This window comes from Tachysurus fulvidraco, chromosome 11 (assembly GCF_022655615.1).
Source record: "Tachysurus fulvidraco isolate hzauxx_2018 chromosome 11, HZAU_PFXX_2.0, whole genome shotgun sequence".
Taxonomy (NCBI): Eukaryota; Metazoa; Chordata; class Actinopteri; order Siluriformes; family Bagridae; genus Tachysurus; species Tachysurus fulvidraco.
The window spans coordinates 11,093,982-11,112,608 of NC_062528.1; the positions used below are offsets into that span (position 1 = coordinate 11,093,982).

General features: G+C 37.7%; 1 protein-coding gene across 1 annotated transcript; it reads left to right on the top strand.

Moving 5' to 3' along the window:
* The first annotated feature begins 5,737 nt into the window (after window positions 1-5,737).
* Window positions 5,738-17,242, top strand: pipox (pipecolic acid oxidase). The gene is made up of 8 exons (XM_027148137.2): window positions 5,738-5,900; window positions 6,279-6,427; window positions 7,548-7,761; window positions 9,336-9,518; window positions 10,243-10,395; window positions 12,066-12,215; window positions 14,950-15,025; window positions 16,340-17,242. The coding sequence occupies exons 1-8, from the start codon at window positions 5,802-5,804 to the stop codon at window positions 16,459-16,461; spliced, it is 1,146 nt and encodes a 381-aa protein (XP_027003938.2). The 5' UTR covers window positions 5,738-5,801; the 3' UTR covers window positions 16,462-17,242.
* The last annotated feature ends 1,385 nt before the right edge of the window (window positions 17,243-18,627 follow it).

Genomic DNA, 18,627 nt, shown 5'->3' on the forward strand with positions numbered 1-18,627 from the left:
AGAATTTAATGGAAAAAAAAAAAACATAATGAAAGGGAAATCTGTTCAGAAATCTGTGGGGTCCAGAAGTTTGAGAGCACTAGTGAAAATGCTTCTATTTTGCATTCTTTTCTCATTTAATACAACAATCTAATTAACAAAGTTTATTAGTATTTGTTACATCTCTTTTTTACTGTAATGACAATGTGATCTCATGCCCTTATAATCTTATGATCCATTTTAGATCAAATCCACTAGAGTGTTGTCTGAACACATGCTTCGGTAAAAGAGATTAGACATGATGAAAATCTGGCCTTTTGTAAAAGCAGTAACCATGGTGAATATAAAATGATCTTACAGTACATTTGAATAGGTACCAGTGCAAAATCTTGAATATTAAACATTCAAAATGTTGAACATTTTCTTTCTTTGTTTTGAATATTTCAATTTTTCAAATTCGGTTTATTTGGGAAAAAAAATAAATCAAGATTTGCATTGTGTTCTCAGACCTTTGGACCCTACAGTAGTCTATATTCATAAATTAAATCTGTCTTGTACAAAGTTTAAATGGTTAAATGTCTTATATCGTTTAGGAAGGGGTAGATGTGGTATTGATTTCCCTGTTTTGATTCAGTGTTACACTCTTATTTACTGCTACTTAAAATGATCAAGCTAATGTCACTGCCAACACTGAATGAATACGTGAACAACATTCTGATTAGATGTAACAATATTCTTTGTTAACCTGGAAATAGCTCAAATAAATTTCATCACAGACCTGTAAACCAAAAATAAATGTATGGTTATTTGGTAGAAAACAGCACTGTTGCTTCTTAGACACTGTTGCTTCTGTATATAAATCACAAACCTAGATATGCCTCTATCATGACGGAGACATCTAGAGCGAGAGAAGATACTAAGATTTCCACAGCATAGTTTTTCTGATGCTTTGCTTTGAAGATGATGATATTGAATGTTGTTTTTTTCTCCAAACTTATTGCACTGGATACGACCAAAACATACTGTATAACTGCAAATAAAAAGAGCCTGCGCAGACTTCATCATGGAAAGGTTTTCTTAAAGATTCAATAGGATTTTTAAACCATCACTCTCTTTACATTTCATCTACAAAATAATTCAAACTTTTAGAACATCATGAGCAGACAGGACTGCAGAATCTGCTTAATTGTCTTCTTCTTCTTCTTCTTCTTCTTGTTTTCCCTGATACAGTAATATTAAACCATTCCAGTTTTCCAGATACTGAGACTGCATACAATTGGGATATTCAGTTTGCTTTCTGCTGTATCACACTCGTAAACATATTCATACTGTACAAAAACAAACTCCCCTACATAAATTTTAGTGACGAGACAAATTGGAGACTAACAGCTGGCTAGGACAATTACTGTCAGGCTGCGAGAGCAGGGAAATTTCTCGACAGACATTGTCAAACAATCTAAATCAAACATTTCCCTTTTCCGCACTTCCACAATGAAGAGCAGTCACCTGTAAACAGCTACTGTTGTTCACAGAGGTTAAGTTATTCATCAGACAACGTGGACACCAACATCATGTACATTCAGCATGGACGTTTTGTATATTTATAAGGTTGAATTCCTATTTAAACATGAAAAGGAATAAAGTGGTTAAAATAAAATGCCAAGTAAATAACAAGATACAATACTGAAGAAAGTGCACTGAAGACTGACGGCCTGCTGTTATTTTGAAGCACGACCTTTCCGATGGAAATCTGTACTTCTACTTATAATGCATCAGCTATTTAAATTCCAACAATTAAGGACACTCGTAGATGTAGTTTATGGAGTTGTTTTTAGGGAAGGATTAATACTACAAATAAAAATCCCTTCATTATTACAAAAAACATTCTTTCCACATGGTGAAAACACTGACTTGGGGACTCATTTGCACCTTGTAACAGATGATCCAGTTGAGCTTGTTGCTACAATACAAAGATGTAATTGCTCTAGAGGATTTAACCACAAATCCACTGAGAGTAAATTACAGTAAGGATTGTACGGCTAATAAAATACTGGACTGATGTTTATTTGCTTATGTGCAGGAGTCCCAGCCTCAGTCTTCACCTAGTACTTGAATATGTGCCCAAAAATGCTGTTATATTAGGTAGGTTAAGGACATACATGATCTGGCTAAATAAAAAGCTCACACTTAAGATAAAAATGTCTACACATGAAGAACAGAATAAACTATTAATTTTTTTATATATATATTAATTTTTTTAGGTCCATTAAGTATTTTAAGTCTATTTTTTTAAGCTAGTTTAAAAGCAAGTGAAAATATTGACTTTATGGCTTACTTGCACCATTTTTATGTCCTACAGAGTAGAAATGTTTAAAGTTTCATGTCACCACAATTCCCTAATGAGAGTTCACATCATATACAGCAACATTAACGGAGTGGTGTGACAGCACTTTTATCCCATTGCCTCTAAAATCGTTGCAGCATCATTTTCCTCTCACAAACGCTTATTGATGTCATTCCAAAGCAGCATTCATGAAAACACCTGACACTGCAGTTTATATGCGGTTTAACAGCACAGCAGTGCTCCTTTAAAAAGCCTAAGAGATGTGCCATATATCATGTCACCTTTGTGTGTGAGAAGGTTCACTGTGTTAAATTAAAACTCTTTCACAGCCTGACGTTGATGCTGAATCCCACACCCCCATTTTATTTGCTATCTTCAGGGGAAGCACTGGGTGTTATAGCACCTTTATGTTGTAGGATGTAGGATGTAATTATAAAACAGCTAAATGCTTTAATCAAAATTATAAAGCCTGCTTGCAATTAAATGCTCCTCTCTGTAGTAACAAAATAATAAGCCACAACTGACCAACTAGCACAAATCTCCAAGACCCTGACATGTCTCTTAGAGGTCATAGGTCTGAAGAAACCTGAAGAAATCCATCCTAGCGAGAAGATGTTTGAGGTCGAGTCTAATTGGAATGTGGGTCCAACAGGATTACTTGAGAGGCTTTGTAGATCCTGAAGTAGGTGAAATACAGCTTTAACAGCATGAAAAAAATGGCATCCTACAGGGATGAATGTACACCTGCAGACTATGCTGTATAAATTTCCTGAAGAATCAAATGCTTGTGAATTACAGGACATATGTGTTAGAAAAAGGTTTAGAAAATAAAGAGGGGAAAATAAAATAAACCCCTGAATATAATTTAAATAATTAAACCTTGTCGTAAATGAATAACCAAAAACCAAACGTGGCATATAATTACAGACAAAATGTTTTACACAATCATGTATGCTTGATGTCGTTTATCATATTGTCTCTCTGCTATAAGATGATGTTAAATAATATGTTTTTTGTTATTTTAATTTTTTTGTAGTGGTGGGCCAATTGGGAGGATCACACTTTATCTGTCCATGACAGGCCCGAACAGCAGGGAGCATGACCAGCTGACCCGATCTACACCTTCTCCTATCAGTGGGACCCATCTGTTTTGCCAAATGGCCCGAAACACCACAGCACACACAGAGAAGTCTGGTCTTAGCCTTTTTAAAGATGCCTGCCAGACACAACCCTCTCTCCTTTTGTTTCAATCCCCTCTTCTCTTCCTTCATCCTTTGTAAATCCCTTCATCAATGTTCCAATATAGAGCAAAGAAACACCAGAAATTGTCTAAGCAGTAACAACAGCCTTCGTAATGACTAGTATCATAATCTGTAAAGCATAGGGGAGCTCTACTTTTAAAACAGCACAGAATCAAGAATGTCCTAGGGCTGAAGATGAGATGGGACATGAGAAATTGAATAAAATGAAAAAACAAATAAAAAAAAAAACACACTCAACAATTCTTAGCATGGAATTTAATCAGGCAATAACTGTCATTTCTTTAACATGTAGTTTCACAGCAAATGTATGCTATGCGAACAGAACAGTTGATGATCTAGTTAACTAATAGGCAGTTCTCAACCATCAATCTAGAATATTTTTGACAGGTGAACAGCTCTCATAAGTATTTATGCTTCATGATTACATGTTGCTATTACCAGACCCTCAGGTTTAATGAGTTTCTGTTGGTAAATTCCTGCCTAAATGCCACAAAGAGTAATGAGTGACACACTCAAAACCATATACTGTAGATTATACATCACCATACTGTAGATTTACAACAACAATTAATATACAATGTCTGAGCAAATAATGTAGACAAATTGGTCATCATTACAGTTTTTCTGTACTAGTTTATTTTACTGTATTCAGACATACTGTGCTAGTGTACATACTGTACGATACATACGGCTGGCAGACTGGCAAAATAATTTGACATACGGCTGTCTGTCTGCTGGAAAAAACAGTCAAAAGTTTTCACCAAAATTGTATTTTATTGCCAATAATTTGTGAATATAATGTGTGAATTTTAAAAAAGGCACTTAATTAGTAACAGCTACTTGTGCAAGCAATTATCTAACCAGCCAATCACATGGTAACAGTGCAATGCATAAAATATGGGTCAGAAGCCTTGAACAATGTTCACATCAACTATCAGAATGGGAAAATGTGAGCACAGTGATTTTACAGTGTATTCTTATCATAGTGCACTCATCTAAGCAAGCAATACGTAAGTAAATATTATAACCATACTGTAGCTTCAGAAATTAGTTACACAAGTTCTCCCGCTTCAGTTTTCCACTTAATTGTTGTGTTTTAAAAAAGGAAAAAACTGTGAAAATTAAGATTTTATTTTTAACATACCTATATCCTTAATCGATGTCCAAAGCATTCTATTATCAGCGCACATATTATGCTTAAATTGTGCATAATTGTTTTTAACACGACGTAGAATTTACTACAATTTCTGAATATATTCACGTTCGGCTTGACTGAGCATCAGCAAAGGACTCTTTGTAATTCAATTCTTTTGATTATATAAAAATCAAATCTTAGTAAACAAAATTAGCCAGTACTCACTTTCACAAACAGTTATTTATCCAGCCACTACTCATCATCAGTGAAACAAAACAAGAACAGTCCTGTTCATTCACACCGTTTTTAGCACATATCATGCACTTTCCCCATCATGGTCTCATATGCAGCAATTTCAATTGTCTCATCAATCCTGTCTTTCAGATCTGGATTCCATTTGCATAGAATCATCCTGGCAGCTGTGATAGTAAATGCATTTTTTTTGCTATTTTAGGTACCACTGACCTATCTCCAAGAAGGCATAGTCATGGCTCTACACCTAAACTAGATCCCAAGAACTCCAACTAGTACTAGGAGAAGCTAACTACATGTGGTCTTTGATGACAACAACCTCCTAACCAATACACAATTGTCAGACTTTATCTGACTATAGAAAGGACATTATTCACAATAACACTCTCAGGTGTTTATAACAGTTTATAATCACACCCTAAAGTGTCACTCATAAAGATGACGTTCCCTTTTGAGTCTGGATCCTTTCAATCTCTTCCTCTTCCATCTAACGGAGTAATAAACGTTTTGTTCTATGTTTCTTATGTTCTGTAAAGCTGCATATAGAGACAAGGTCCATTGTTACAAATAAATTTGAACTGAATTGAATTACTTTATTTTTAAGTACTCTCAGAATCTTACTCCACAAAGGGTGTGTGAAGGACTTTTGAACTTTTCCTGCCTTCATTTCTAGCAGTATAACCCAGTATTACAGCAAGTCCCCTTTAACCAGGGCTGAGTGGGTGTGTCTCACAGTGTGCCAGTAGTGATTATATAAATGTAACAGGAGAACTTTGGTCTGTTCTGACATTAGGCTGTAGCACATTTTAAACAGCATTGCTTTTTCAACATGGCTTATGAGTGTATTGTTATAGGAGCGGGGATTCAGGGCTCGTTTACCGCCTACCACCTCGCCAAAAATAACAAGAAAACTCTCCTGCTGGAGCAAGTTGGTGATATGCTTATAAATCTGTAACTGTAGAAGTGGTGCTTTGCCTGTTATTGCTGTTATGTTGCAGATGTTTCATTCATTATACTTTTGTGCACAGTCGCATTTGTGTTCCAGTCTTAGAATTATAAAAAGAGATGTAGAGATATAGATTGAGTGTGTGTGTGTGTGTGTGTGTGTGTGTGTGTGTGTGTTTGCATATGTGTGTGTGTGTGTGTGTGTGTGTGTGCGCGCGCGCGCGCGCGTGTTCGTGTCTGTTTGTGTTCGTGTCTGTTTGTGTGTGTCTGTCTGTCTGTCTGTCTGTGTGTGTGTGTGTGTGTGTGTGTGTGTGTGTGTGTGTGTGTGTGTGTGTGTGTGTGTGTGTGTGTTTCTCGGCAGTTTGTCCTGCCACACTCCCGTGGAAGTTCCCATGGACAGACACGCATCATCCGGAAAGCTTATGAACATGATTTCTATATTAACATGATGCAGGAGAGCTATAAGCTGTGGGCCCAGCTGGAAAAGGAAGCAGGAGTGAAGCTGTACAGGTGTGTGTGTGTGTGTGTGTGTGTGTGTGTGTGTGTGTGTGTGTGTGTGTGTGTGTGTGTGTGTGTGTGTGAGAGAGAGAGAGTGTGTGTGATTTATCATTAAGCACACAGGACCTCACCTCGTCTATTCCAAAGGAGGGTGAATCATTCATAACCATGGTCCTTGGGTTTTAAAACATGTAAAGCATTTATAGGTTACTTTATTAGTCACATAAATGTCCTTGTTAGCCTGGTTTGAGCTCTGGGTCAGGTGTAGGGTGACACTGGTTTCCTCCAAACTCTTAAATTCATATCACACTGTACCAGTGTGTGTGTGTGTGTGTGTGTGTGTGTGTGTGTGTGTGTGTGTGTGTGTGTGTGTGTGTGTGTGTGCGTGCATGGAGTTTGATCAGGAGTTACTCAAAATGATTGAATGACTAAATTTGTGTCAATTCTCTTATACCTCTTTATTAGTGTCAGCCCAGTGCATTGGTTTGGTTAAAAATTTGTTCTTAACCAAGCAGTGAAATGTTAAAAATCAGCAGCACCTACTAACATACATGCTAGGTGTAATGCAGACAAAGAATATTAGAAATGTGGACAAATCCTTTGTGTTGTCTGTTTAACATACAGACTGGCCATGTACTGTATGCAGCATAATCACAGGTGAAGAAGCGAATCTCTCAAGCGTGTAAAGGCCGTATAGTGTGGGAAGCCTTCACATGCCAGTCATCCGTTAAAGAGACACGAGAGGTGTTGATGCATGGAGGCTATAAACACAGCCAGCCTGTCACAATTCTCTTCCCACATACAGTTATAAAACCCTTCTGTCCTAATCTCTTCCCACGTACATGCAGTCATAAAACTCTGATCAAGGAGTTATAGCTATAAACTTGAGCTGATGTATTGTGGTAGTAGGCAGATGTACAGTAGGAGTGCTGCAAACCAATATTCGTCATTTTTGTTCCTTTCGGCTTTGTCTTTGTCATCTCTTCAGCAACTTCCTGACACATGCAGACTCAAAGTTAATTTTAGATTCCAGTTGGCCAGCCTTGGCATTGTGGCTGTCTTGGATGAGTTAATGGTGATTAATTTACAGGTCTAACTGGAACAGTTAACTATACAGTGCCATATGTTGTAGGCATACTGGCCTGCTTCTGATGGGTCCAGAGAATGGAAAGGACTTTCAGCTCATTAAGAGCTCAATGCAGAGGAACAAGATTCCCACTGAGGTGCTGGAGAGACACGAGTTCAGCCAACACATCCCCAATGTGAACCTGACGAGCGGAGATGGTGCGATTGTGGAAACCACTGCTGGAGTTCTGTATGCAGACCGTGCACTCAGAGCAGCCCAGGTCAACCTCTACCAAACCTCTTAGATCACTTTGACTGCAGATATGTTTTTTCTTTTTCTTAAATTATTTTAAGTTATTAAATCTAGCATATTATCGGAAATAAGGAGGTTGTAGTGTTCCAGTTCAGACCTGGTTTCAACAGTTTTCTGTAGAACATACCCACTGCAGTCAGTTTAAATGTGTTGCTCAAAGTTTAGCTGAGTAAAAAGAGAGTTTAAGTATGCCTTGTCATCATAGCCTGTTCCTCTAAAATGTAGAAAAAAAGATAAAGCACTTGTCATTTCATTTCATTAGAGTATGGCAGATCAGCACAATGCTTCACGAGGAACAAAGCTTCAAGTAGAAAAGTCCTTCTAAGTGCACCATCAAGCACAAAGTAATTAGTCACTTTTATTTCAATACCCAGACATTTATTTTCTCCTCTCTGCATTTATTGTATTTTAAAAGATCCTTTATAGGGTGCAGATAAGACACCAGACACCTTTGTGACCTTGAAGGAAATGACATACATTTGCCATTATAATTTAAGTCGATTTCTTTTCTTTTTTTTTAAATGATCTGGGTTTTTTTTTATGGCTGTGACATCCCAACATGCAACTGGACCACACAGTTAAGCATGCACTATTGTCTTAAAGATGGGCAGCCATCATTAGTCAGTGTAGCTTGTTCTGGCTTTTCTGCTATAGGACTCCAACCTTTCACTTTGTAGAAAATGTTCTCCAAGTAGCAGGCTGGTCTGGCCTACAGCAGATTATCCGAGTGCAACGCTTGGCTCCCTGATGGTACTGTCTAAAAGCAGTTCTTGCTTCTTGCTCATTAATCGGTCTGCTCTTTCTAGTCCACCCAGCTGTCTCTTTATCATTCAGAGAATTGTAGCGCTAATGATTGACCACTGTCATAACAACAAGTGAGCAGGACAATATACAATGAATAATACATACACAGGATTATTGTGTCTATATATATATAGACAAATGAATATAAAAAGACAAAATAAAATTTTGAAGTAGACAGAAGTAATCATTTCAAAACATTCAATTTGTTTATAATTTGTGGTGGTTTAAATGCAAAATTTGAATCATTATTATCCTGAATCCTTTTCAATCCTAGTCAATTTGAAAAATCTGGTATCATGGAATTCATGATCTGGCCAACAATAACAACTGTCCTAAGATCTGCTCCAAAGTATAATAGTCTAATAATATAATAGCAAAATAAGAGTATAATAAAGTAGCCTTGAGTTTTCATTGTGTGTAAAATATTTGTTTTATTTTTATTTTTTTTAATTTTGCACGATTTAAAAACAACAATGTAGTCCCTGTTGGGCTTGGAGAACTTTAGGAGCTGCTTTTTTGCACAGCAGCCTTCTAAATAGAGTCTAATATGGAAATTTGTAACTTGACAAGATGCAGGAATTAGCTAAACTGTGCATTTCTGAAGACCTGAATTATTATGTTATGGTTTATAGAACCAGTTGTACTCATTCTTCTGAAGGGTGCCAATAATTATGGTGGAGATTGCATAATATATGTTAATTCTCAGGTTTGTCTGTTATTGGTTGTTCCTCTCTTCAGGCAGTGTTCCAGTCACATGGTGGCATGATAAAAGATGGAGAGAAAGTGATTAATATTGAGCCTGGAGATTTAATCACAGTGACAACAGACTCTGGCACATACCAAGCGAGGAATCTGGTGATCACCGCTGGTCCGTGGGCCAAAACACTTCTGTCCCACACTGGACTACAGCTTCCACTGCAGGTATTGACTGAACCAGAGCTGGACTTTACCAGCTTCTCACTGGACAACAGGTAGACAACACTTTACATTCACTCACCTCCTCCATCTTTATCTTCCCTTAAAAATTCATACAGCAACAATCCTGTCCTGGAGTGAATACTAGACTCTAGGTCACAATGCATTATCTAAAGGAAAATCATTTCCACCATAGTGCAGCAGTGAGGTCAGCGGCTGAGAATTACACACAAGCCTTCGGAGCGTGACTGGCATCACCTCAGGTCAGCCTGAAAAGTCAGCCACTGCTCAGAATAAACAAGCCAGGGTATTTCTCTTTCCCTGTCCTACCCATGAGTCAGCAAGACTCGCACTCAAACAATCCTCAATATGTCACACACCAACACAGAGACCATGGGGATGCTTTCAGAGTTGTTTAAGCTTGGTATTGGTCTCTAAATTGGAATTGCATTATTAAATAAGGCATGGACCTGAGAAGCTCCACTCAAGTAAGTGATGTCTGGATTTCTTCTGGGATTTTAGGATCTCTGAACAAGGAAGCAGCATGGAAGCAAGAACTTTCTAAATACTTGTTAATTTTCTCAGGATGTGATTTATATCAGTGTACATTCAGTTAATTGAAATCTTATTCCTGATTCTGCAGTAATAAGAGAACAGTACTCCTGGTAATTGCTCCTGGATCAGAAACAGCAGCAACAACATCCCTTTCTCTCTCTGTGTGTCCCTGCAGGTGCTAAGGATAAATGTGTGTTACTGGAAGGAGAAGATTCCAGGCTCCTACAGTATCAATAATCGCTTTCCCTGCTTCATCCAGATGCAGCCAAAGGAGGCCGAGCATGATATATACGGCCTCCCTTCCAATGAGTATCCAGGACTCATGAAGGTGAGTGAAAGGATCTGGGCTTTTCTGTCAAGTTGATCCACAATCCTGTGTGGCCCCAAAGATGCTTCTCAGGTTGGGAATTACACACTGTTCAGTATATACACAAGTATCTCAAATCAAATCAAACATGCATCAAAGAAAGGAACCAATAAGAGTATTATTTAAAATTTAATAAATCAGATGATCACATGATGGGTGTTTCTCATAAGTACACTTTCATTTTAGTTCTTGTTTGGGAAACACTTGAATTTTTTAGTACAATGTACTTAAACCGCTTATTATAAATTTGTCTAAAGAACAGATTTTTTACCTAAAAGTTCAAATCTGCAGTCACACGACACGTGTAGGTTATGTTTTCATGTGAAATAGGCACACAAGTCATGTCCTCATTTTAAAAGGAATAGTAAAAAAAAATCATGTCTGCTCACAGGACACTTAAATTAGTGCTTCCTCAATTTTGCTGTAATGGTCAGAGGTCAGTACAAACAAAATAGATGTTACTGATTGATGATGCATATTTGTGTATCAAAGTTCACCAAAGTTAAATCTTACTTCTATTAAAGGCTACGATCTCCCCAGTACAGTGTAATCTGTTACTTAAAACATTCATTCATTCAAATTAAAACTCACTCATCTTCATTTTCAGTAACTGCTTCAGACTTCCTGTCATACTACTGTATGTTGGTTTACCTCTTATCAGGCTGTGCTGACCTGTACATTTGACGTGTAAAGGGTCACTGGACTATTCAGATGTCAGAAAAACCACACATTTTTACCTTATATAGGTTGCTAAGCTCACACCATGTCTACAGTTTTATCACTTTATAAAAATATATGAAAGTTAAACTTTACTATACATTTTCTTCTATCAATGGATAGGACAACTCCGGTACAGAGTAATCTGTTCATCTTCAGTATCCATTTTTTCCTGGTCAGGGTGGATCCAGGGCCAATCCTGGGAACACTGGGTCCTTACACACATTTATGCACTCATTCAAACCTAGGAGCAATTTAATGTGTCCAGTTTACCTAATAGGATGTTTTTGGGTGGTTGAAGGAAACCAGAAAAAAAAACAGAAGTTCATACACAAGATTCAAGCTTAAGATGTAACAAGGGAACCTGGAGCAGTGTTGTTTTAACCTTAAAACTCAAATTAGGAAAGAATACAAACTTGAATTTCACTTCAATAGATTTAAAATTTCAGTGGAATTTCACAAGTAATTTCATGTTATTTCAAATTTGACTAGTTGGATTTGACCTGAAGACTAAGCTCCACTAGATCTTAGATCCACTGAGAGCATCATAGAGGATCATTTTCTAGACTGATCTACAAATCCACAGCACTGCTCTCTATTCATTTAAGCATGCTAGATTAAAAAGCAGTAGTCTCCCCTCTCCTCTGATCCGTCTTCTCCTGGTCATGGACCATGTTCCCAGCACGTACCCGTGCCTTCTCCAGCACATCATGCTCGACACGGTTGAGAAGGAGGACATGAAGCCACCAGAACCTGGATTTGTCTGCCGCTCTTGTCTAGCTCCTCCGAGTAAACTGCAAATGATGTACAGTGGAGCTCTACTGCAGGACTCGGCTTCCTGATACGGAGGTCTGGAGGTCTTTCTATTGTCACACATCCTACTGTACATGTCTTGTCATGTGTGTCACACTTAGGTTTGCTACCACATGGGCAGCGAAACGGAGCCGGATGAGCGAGACAGACAGACAGATAGACGGGAGGTCGATGCTTTGTCCAGCTACATCAGCCGTTGTTTTCCTGGCCTTGTGCCTGTGCCTGCTGTTGTGGAGAGCTGTATGTACACTGTGAGTTAATGCTTCCTACTTCCATGCATCTCTACATAATCTAACACACTCAGGTTTAAGGAAAATTTGTAAAAGCAGATTATCACCTGGATATCAAATCAAGTCAAGATTTATTTATTTTCATTTCAGCCATTCACAGTAAGTGTGGAACACAATAAAATGACAACACAGAACATAGTAAACTGCATGTGTGCAAACAGGGAAAGACCGAACAGAACAATAATAATACACAAGGGACATGGCAGTGCTGACACTACACAGTTTATAATGAATAAAGTGCAACAGTTAAATGCTGTAGATGTAAACAGTTAGCAGCAATATACGTATTACTTCATTATTACGGCTTGACTAATGTTTTGAATTTGCATATTAGATGGTACAGTAGAAACTATACACTATTAAAAATGGAAGATTCTTCACATGACTAAACTGCACAGAGCACGTTGTGTATGTGTGTATAGGAAAAGCTTTAAACGACACCTAGGGCTGGTTGCAAGAAGCAGGATTTATTTGTTATATTTCAGCTCGGTTTGATTTAGTGCTGGATTTCCTGTCTTACTACTGTATGCTGGTTTACTTTTTATCAGGCTGTGCTGAGTTATACTGCACAGTTGACGTGTTCAGGATCAGAGAGTGTAAACAGTCGGATGTCAGAAAAATCAGACATTTTTTCCCTGATGTTGGCTACTAAGCTCACACCATGTAAACAGTTTTAGCATTCTTTAAAAATGGATTTAAAAGCATAACTTGTGAAAAGGTCACTTGTAGGTTGTAGAATTCTTATGAATGTCAGTGATGGAGAAATTCCACAGAGGGAAATAACTTTGCTGCCTTTTAGAGCATGATATTGCAAATAACAGTCGTCATTAACCTCTCACTTTTCTGCCATCTAACGGTGTTTTTCTGTGTGACATAAGTATATACTGTACTGTTGGTCATACAGAGCAAACAAACAGCTTGCTAAACCCATTAAAAGGTGGCTGATTCGCAGAAGAAATGGACTTCTACAGAACATATAGCCTAAGTTTCACTTATCAGTCATAACAGACGTTTATCGGAGATAGATGTGATGATAGTGCTATAGATTACACTCACGTTTCAGCCATCAGTCATGAGCCTACTGTATTCACCATTTGACCATTTAGCAAATGCCACCTATTACTACGATACTATAATCTGTACATAGTAGATAAGAATGTTGCAGTGATTCGGTGAACATGTTCAAGTCAAATTCTTTGCCATGTGTGCAAACATTATGCTTTATCATTTAACTACCTGATGATTCTTATTACACACTTATAAGACCTGACCATCCAGCTAACAGGGAAAACAACTAACATTAATGGCCAATATTTTCAGGGTTGTAAAAAAACCAAAAACATTCTTTACAAAAACAATATAAAAAACATGTACATTTATAAATATATAACATTTCTAGTTGCCTAATTAAAGTATTCTTTCCCATTCTTGTTGGTGTATATGAGTGTTCTTCCTAGAAAAGATATAAAGAAAATCCTTTGGCAATTCCAAAAAAGAACAAATCTCTCGGTTCCTCCACATTATTATCTTTCCCGAGCAGCCAAATACAGCAGTGCATTAATTACATGAAAGCTTGTGTTTCTTGCTTTTTATATGCTTCTATGCTTGGGCTCCATAACTGTGTGTGCTGGTTTCATAAAGAACTCCTTTAACTGTACATGAGAAATACACTCAGCCTGATGGACTTGCATTACTGTTGTAAGGAATAGTCTTTCTTTCTTTCTTTTTTTTTTTCTTTCTTTTTTTTATGTAACACACATGTGGATCATCTTGCCATGATAAAGTACAACTTAATATTAGACACAGCCCTCTGCTGGCCGTCTCACTGTTTTATGGTTATTAATTTAAGCAGCAAATTTAAACTGCTGGTGTTGCAACTAAAGAACGATTTTAAATATTAGGTATAGTTTATACAAGTTTATATTATAGGTAATGAATATAAAATATATTTTCCAGTTTTCACTAAAAGCTGTATAAAAATACCATTAAAAATACCATTTTATCATTTGGTTGCCTTTTTTTTACCCCCAAATCGTTTAAGTTTTATATTTTTAAAGTTGACAGATTTGGCACAGAAAAGCCTCATGCAGTTGGCTGCACTGGGACTTGTTAAAATCTGGGAGTTTTTAACAAGCGTTGTGAGAGTTCACTGTGATTGGATTCTTTTTTCTTTCTTTTTTTTTTTTAGAATTTGTTAAACAAGAACTTAAAACTGAACTAGTCAAAAATCCAGCAATGATTCATGTTTTACTTCATGAGACCCTCGTCCTGGACCTGGATTGTGATGAAATATGAATATAAAGAGTTCATTGTTTTAATAAAAAAAAATAACAAATAAGACAGTAAACAGGTTATACAGTAAGTAAAAAGTGAAAAATTAGGAACCTCATAATAGGTTTAAAACTCAGTTTCAAGGTAGGCCACAGAAATGTACAAAATACATCAATACTGACTTCCCATGGGAATCGTCCCCCTTGTGATGATGCACAGGTTGTCCTCATTTTTTTAACGTTTACATAGAAGTTTAGTGGAACTCATTTTAACAACCTTTGAAAAGTGAAATTCGTTTTTTTTTCATTCTGATTCTATTTGGGTTGAGTGATACTCGTTAAAAGCAGTCAGTGAAGTATGTAGTAAAGATTTCTCTGTGAAGAGTTCTATAATGTTATTCTCTCTGTTTGCCTGATGTCTTTAGATCACACCTGACAGACATTTTGTCCTGGACCGCCACCCAAGCTACAGCAACATTGTGATTGGAGCTGGGTTCTCAGGTCAGCAGTAAAAAACCATCCATCTCTTACTCCCATAACTGTGTGGCACACACACACACACACACACACACACACACACACACACACACACACACACACACACACACACACACACACTCTCTCACACACACACACACTCACACACACACACACACACACTCTCTCACACACACTCACACTTGCTATCTCAAAATGCTGGCTTAGTTTTTAATGAGGAACTGAGCTGGGGCAGCAGTGAAGGACAGTGAATGGATCCCTGAGTGCACATGCCTTTTATCCTTTAATTAAAGATGCTTGTGACTCGCTGTGCCACCACATGCTTCCATAGCTGCCTCTTTGGGACCAAAGGGCTCTCCTGGCATTCAATCCATCTACTCCTATTGTCTCATCCTTTAACTAATTACCAGGCTAATTAATTTCCACACAGACCATCGACCACAAGGACTCTGCTAGTACAGTTTCATTTTAAAGGCTTGAGGAAAGAAGTGCCATAAAGCTTCTATTGGGGTATATCGGGGAAAGCTATTCATTTTGTGCTGTATTGTTCTCGAGTACAGGAGCCATTGGATTGAGGTGTGATAGAGAGCATTGTGGGATTTCTTCTCCAGCACACACCCCATTAATTATTTATGGCGTTTATTCTTCTGCCTCGATTCAACATTAGGCCTATGATTGGAACTGAGAAATCCCTGTTATTAACCTTCCACTCGCCTTTTTGTCTCTATTGTGTCCTGTAATAACTGCTTTTGCCCTGTTTGCTTCTTCTAAACACTGTTTTGTGTCTGTGTGTGTGTGTGTGTGTGTGTGTGTGTGTGTGTGTGGGTGTGTGTGTCTCACTGGCTGAAAATCTCAAAGCATTCAGTGATTTGACTTCAATTCTAAGGCTTTTTTGGGGGAACAACCTTTTATTGTCCACTGTGTGCTTAACATAAAAGCTGCTACACCAGAGCAAAGGCTTCACAGTTGCCATGGTAACCCTGTCAAATTAGCATCACACATCACACAGGTCTGTCTGTCAGAAACTCAGCCACCAGATCTTCAAAAGGCTTCTCTCTGAAAGCACTACATTTAGAATTTCTTACATATTGTAGCTCTAATTTATTCGTCAGTGTCTGGGATTTTATGTACATGGGAGACGTTCTACTTTCATTAACACAATTTATGTCCCAAATCCATGCAGGGGGAGAACTGCTTGCATGTGTACTTGATTTTTTTATTTATTTTTTTTCAAAGCTACTATACATCAAATTCTATATATTCTCATCTAGAGTTCTTTGTGTCACCTGTACAAAAATCTCATCTGTATCTCCACAGGCCACGGATTCAAGTTCGGTCCGGTCGTAGGGAAGGTACTGTGTGAGATGAGCATGGGCCAGAATCCTTCCTATGACCTTTCACCGTTCAGCATCCATCGCTTCCATGGCAATCCCAAATAAGCTCCATGAGACCAGGGTCTATAGCAGAGTATCTGTGAAGACATTTCTAGTAATACATGACAAAATGTTGATGTGTCAAAAATTATCTTAATACGCATGATTTTTAACGGTGCCTTTGTTTAGCTTAAGTGGACAGGGTTGGTAAATCATTAATGCCTAAAATGCAAGTCCTTTGAATGAAAATTCTTGTATCTTTAGATAATTTCTATGAAATATACTCTGCTCTAATTCGCTATACAGAAGACCACTATACTGTAAACTTTTACACAATCATAGTGTTCTTCCATGAAATCACTGATATGATCTTCCTGCTTCAGTGGGACCTGCTTCTACCGCTTGATTCAAGACATAGAAGCCATTACTATTTGTGATGAGATGCATAACACCAATGTTTTTACCTTCATTCAACTTAAAGCACATATTTGTTTTATGCATTATTTGCTTCTCTATGCCAAAGTGAGGTTCCCCACTGCATACAAAGTAAATTGTTTGTTTAAAAAAAGACATCAGCCACTGAACAATTTGCCTCAAAGGAACTAGGCAGCATGTTGTTGTGCCGCCTGTAACTATTTCGCCCTGTAAACATGTTAATCACTAATCAGGTGGCCTGTTACTATAACCGTTCACCACCATCAGCAGGAATGAGGAAATTATACGGCGTGACAGCAGGGGAGCCGGCGCCCATTCATCCTTGGGGCTAAGAGCATATTGATTTTGTTAGATTATTAATGGCTGCATTAAATTGCCATCAAGCACGCATGGCCAAATATTTACCTCAGCAGACGAGGGTTTGATGATGGTGTGAGTTTTTGAACAATGCATGAGGAGAAAGCGTACAAGCGAGTATAGGCTCAGAAGCAGCTCCAGGCTCCATGTCAGAGTCTTAATAAATAATCTTTAAAGCTCATGTGTTTAAGGCTACACAAGAAGTCAGGATTTCAGCTCCAGACTTTACAGGTAAGCTTTTTATATTCAGAGAGCCTCTAGATGGGGTGATTATGGGGACATTTTGTGTGTAACAGAAAAAGAAATAATTGGATCAGACTTGGTCATGTGGGTTTTTTTTTTTTTTTTTTTGAAAGCTGAGAGTATAGCTCTCTTGATGTAGAGCAGGATAAAACAAAGGAGCAGAGGTGTATTGTAGTGTTTAAGGACTTTAATAGGCTCATCAGGAGAAAGTGGAAAGAATAGAAAGGCAAACATTCGACTGAATCACTGAATTAGTGAATGTCATTAGTGTTTAAGTGCCTACTCAAACTACACAGGTTTCTGCCTTAGCCAATGGAAAATAGAGATCTTTTAAGATAGAGGTCTTTTATAATGAATGCTAAAAATAAATTGAAAGCATTTAATAAAAATACATATTTTTCCATTCAGTATTTATTTTTTAAAATATATTAGATGTTTTAATGTAATGTTAATAATGTAATTGATTACATACATAAATTATACAAATAAATAATATTGGTATTATTTTTTTTAATATTTCATATTTTTTAACTGATGCACTTTTTTTTAATGACTTTTTGTTAACCTTCTACATGTGTTGTTGCACAGGATAAAACATCATTAACTGACACTAACCCACTATTTCAGAGCTACAGTCTATATAGTTCACCAGATACAGTTCCTGAGAGCAACCCAACAGCATTCACGTTGGCAGCACTCTCAATCCGGCTGTCTGAGTGCACATGACAGTACTTGTAGATCCTCGCCATTTCTGTGGGCTCTTGATCAGTAGTGCCAGTAGGCAGAAGGGGCTTGATCCTGCTAAAATCCACCCGCATCCCCCTTCTTACTTATGTTGAGCTGCACATGTGCACCACTCCCCACAGTCCTCCACTAAATCCCATTATTCATTCTTTTGCCCACTCCTGATCCATAACACCACCACAGGCATTACATGAGAGGGCTTCTGCAAATGGTATGATTCAGAATTGGACTGCCAAAACTGAGGTAGAGCAACACTGAGCGAACAACCTGGAAGGGAGCCTTTGGGCATCCTGTGTTGCTCATTGCCCTGAAGATCTGGAAGGGCATTTCCCAATGTTTGTGCAATGATTAATACTTTTAGGACAAGATATTTGAGCGTAATCCGGGGAGTAGTATGTAATAAGTACAGTGAGATTAATTAAATATTAATATTCTTCAATACAGACTGATTCA

Bases quoted from the DNA above. Each gene is read 5' to 3' on its own strand.
- pipox (XM_027148137.2), top strand. From the start codon at position 5,802: ATGGCTTATGAGTGTATTGTTATAGGAGCGGGGATTCAGGGCTCGTTT. The intron at 5,901-6,278 runs GTTGGTGATATG...GTTTCTCGGCAG, and splicing joins AAACTCTCCTGCTGGAGCAA to TTTGTCCTGCCACACTCCCG. The intron at 10,396-12,065 runs GTGAGTGAAAGG...TGTCACACTTAG, and splicing joins AGTATCCAGGACTCATGAAG to GTTTGCTACCACATGGGCAG.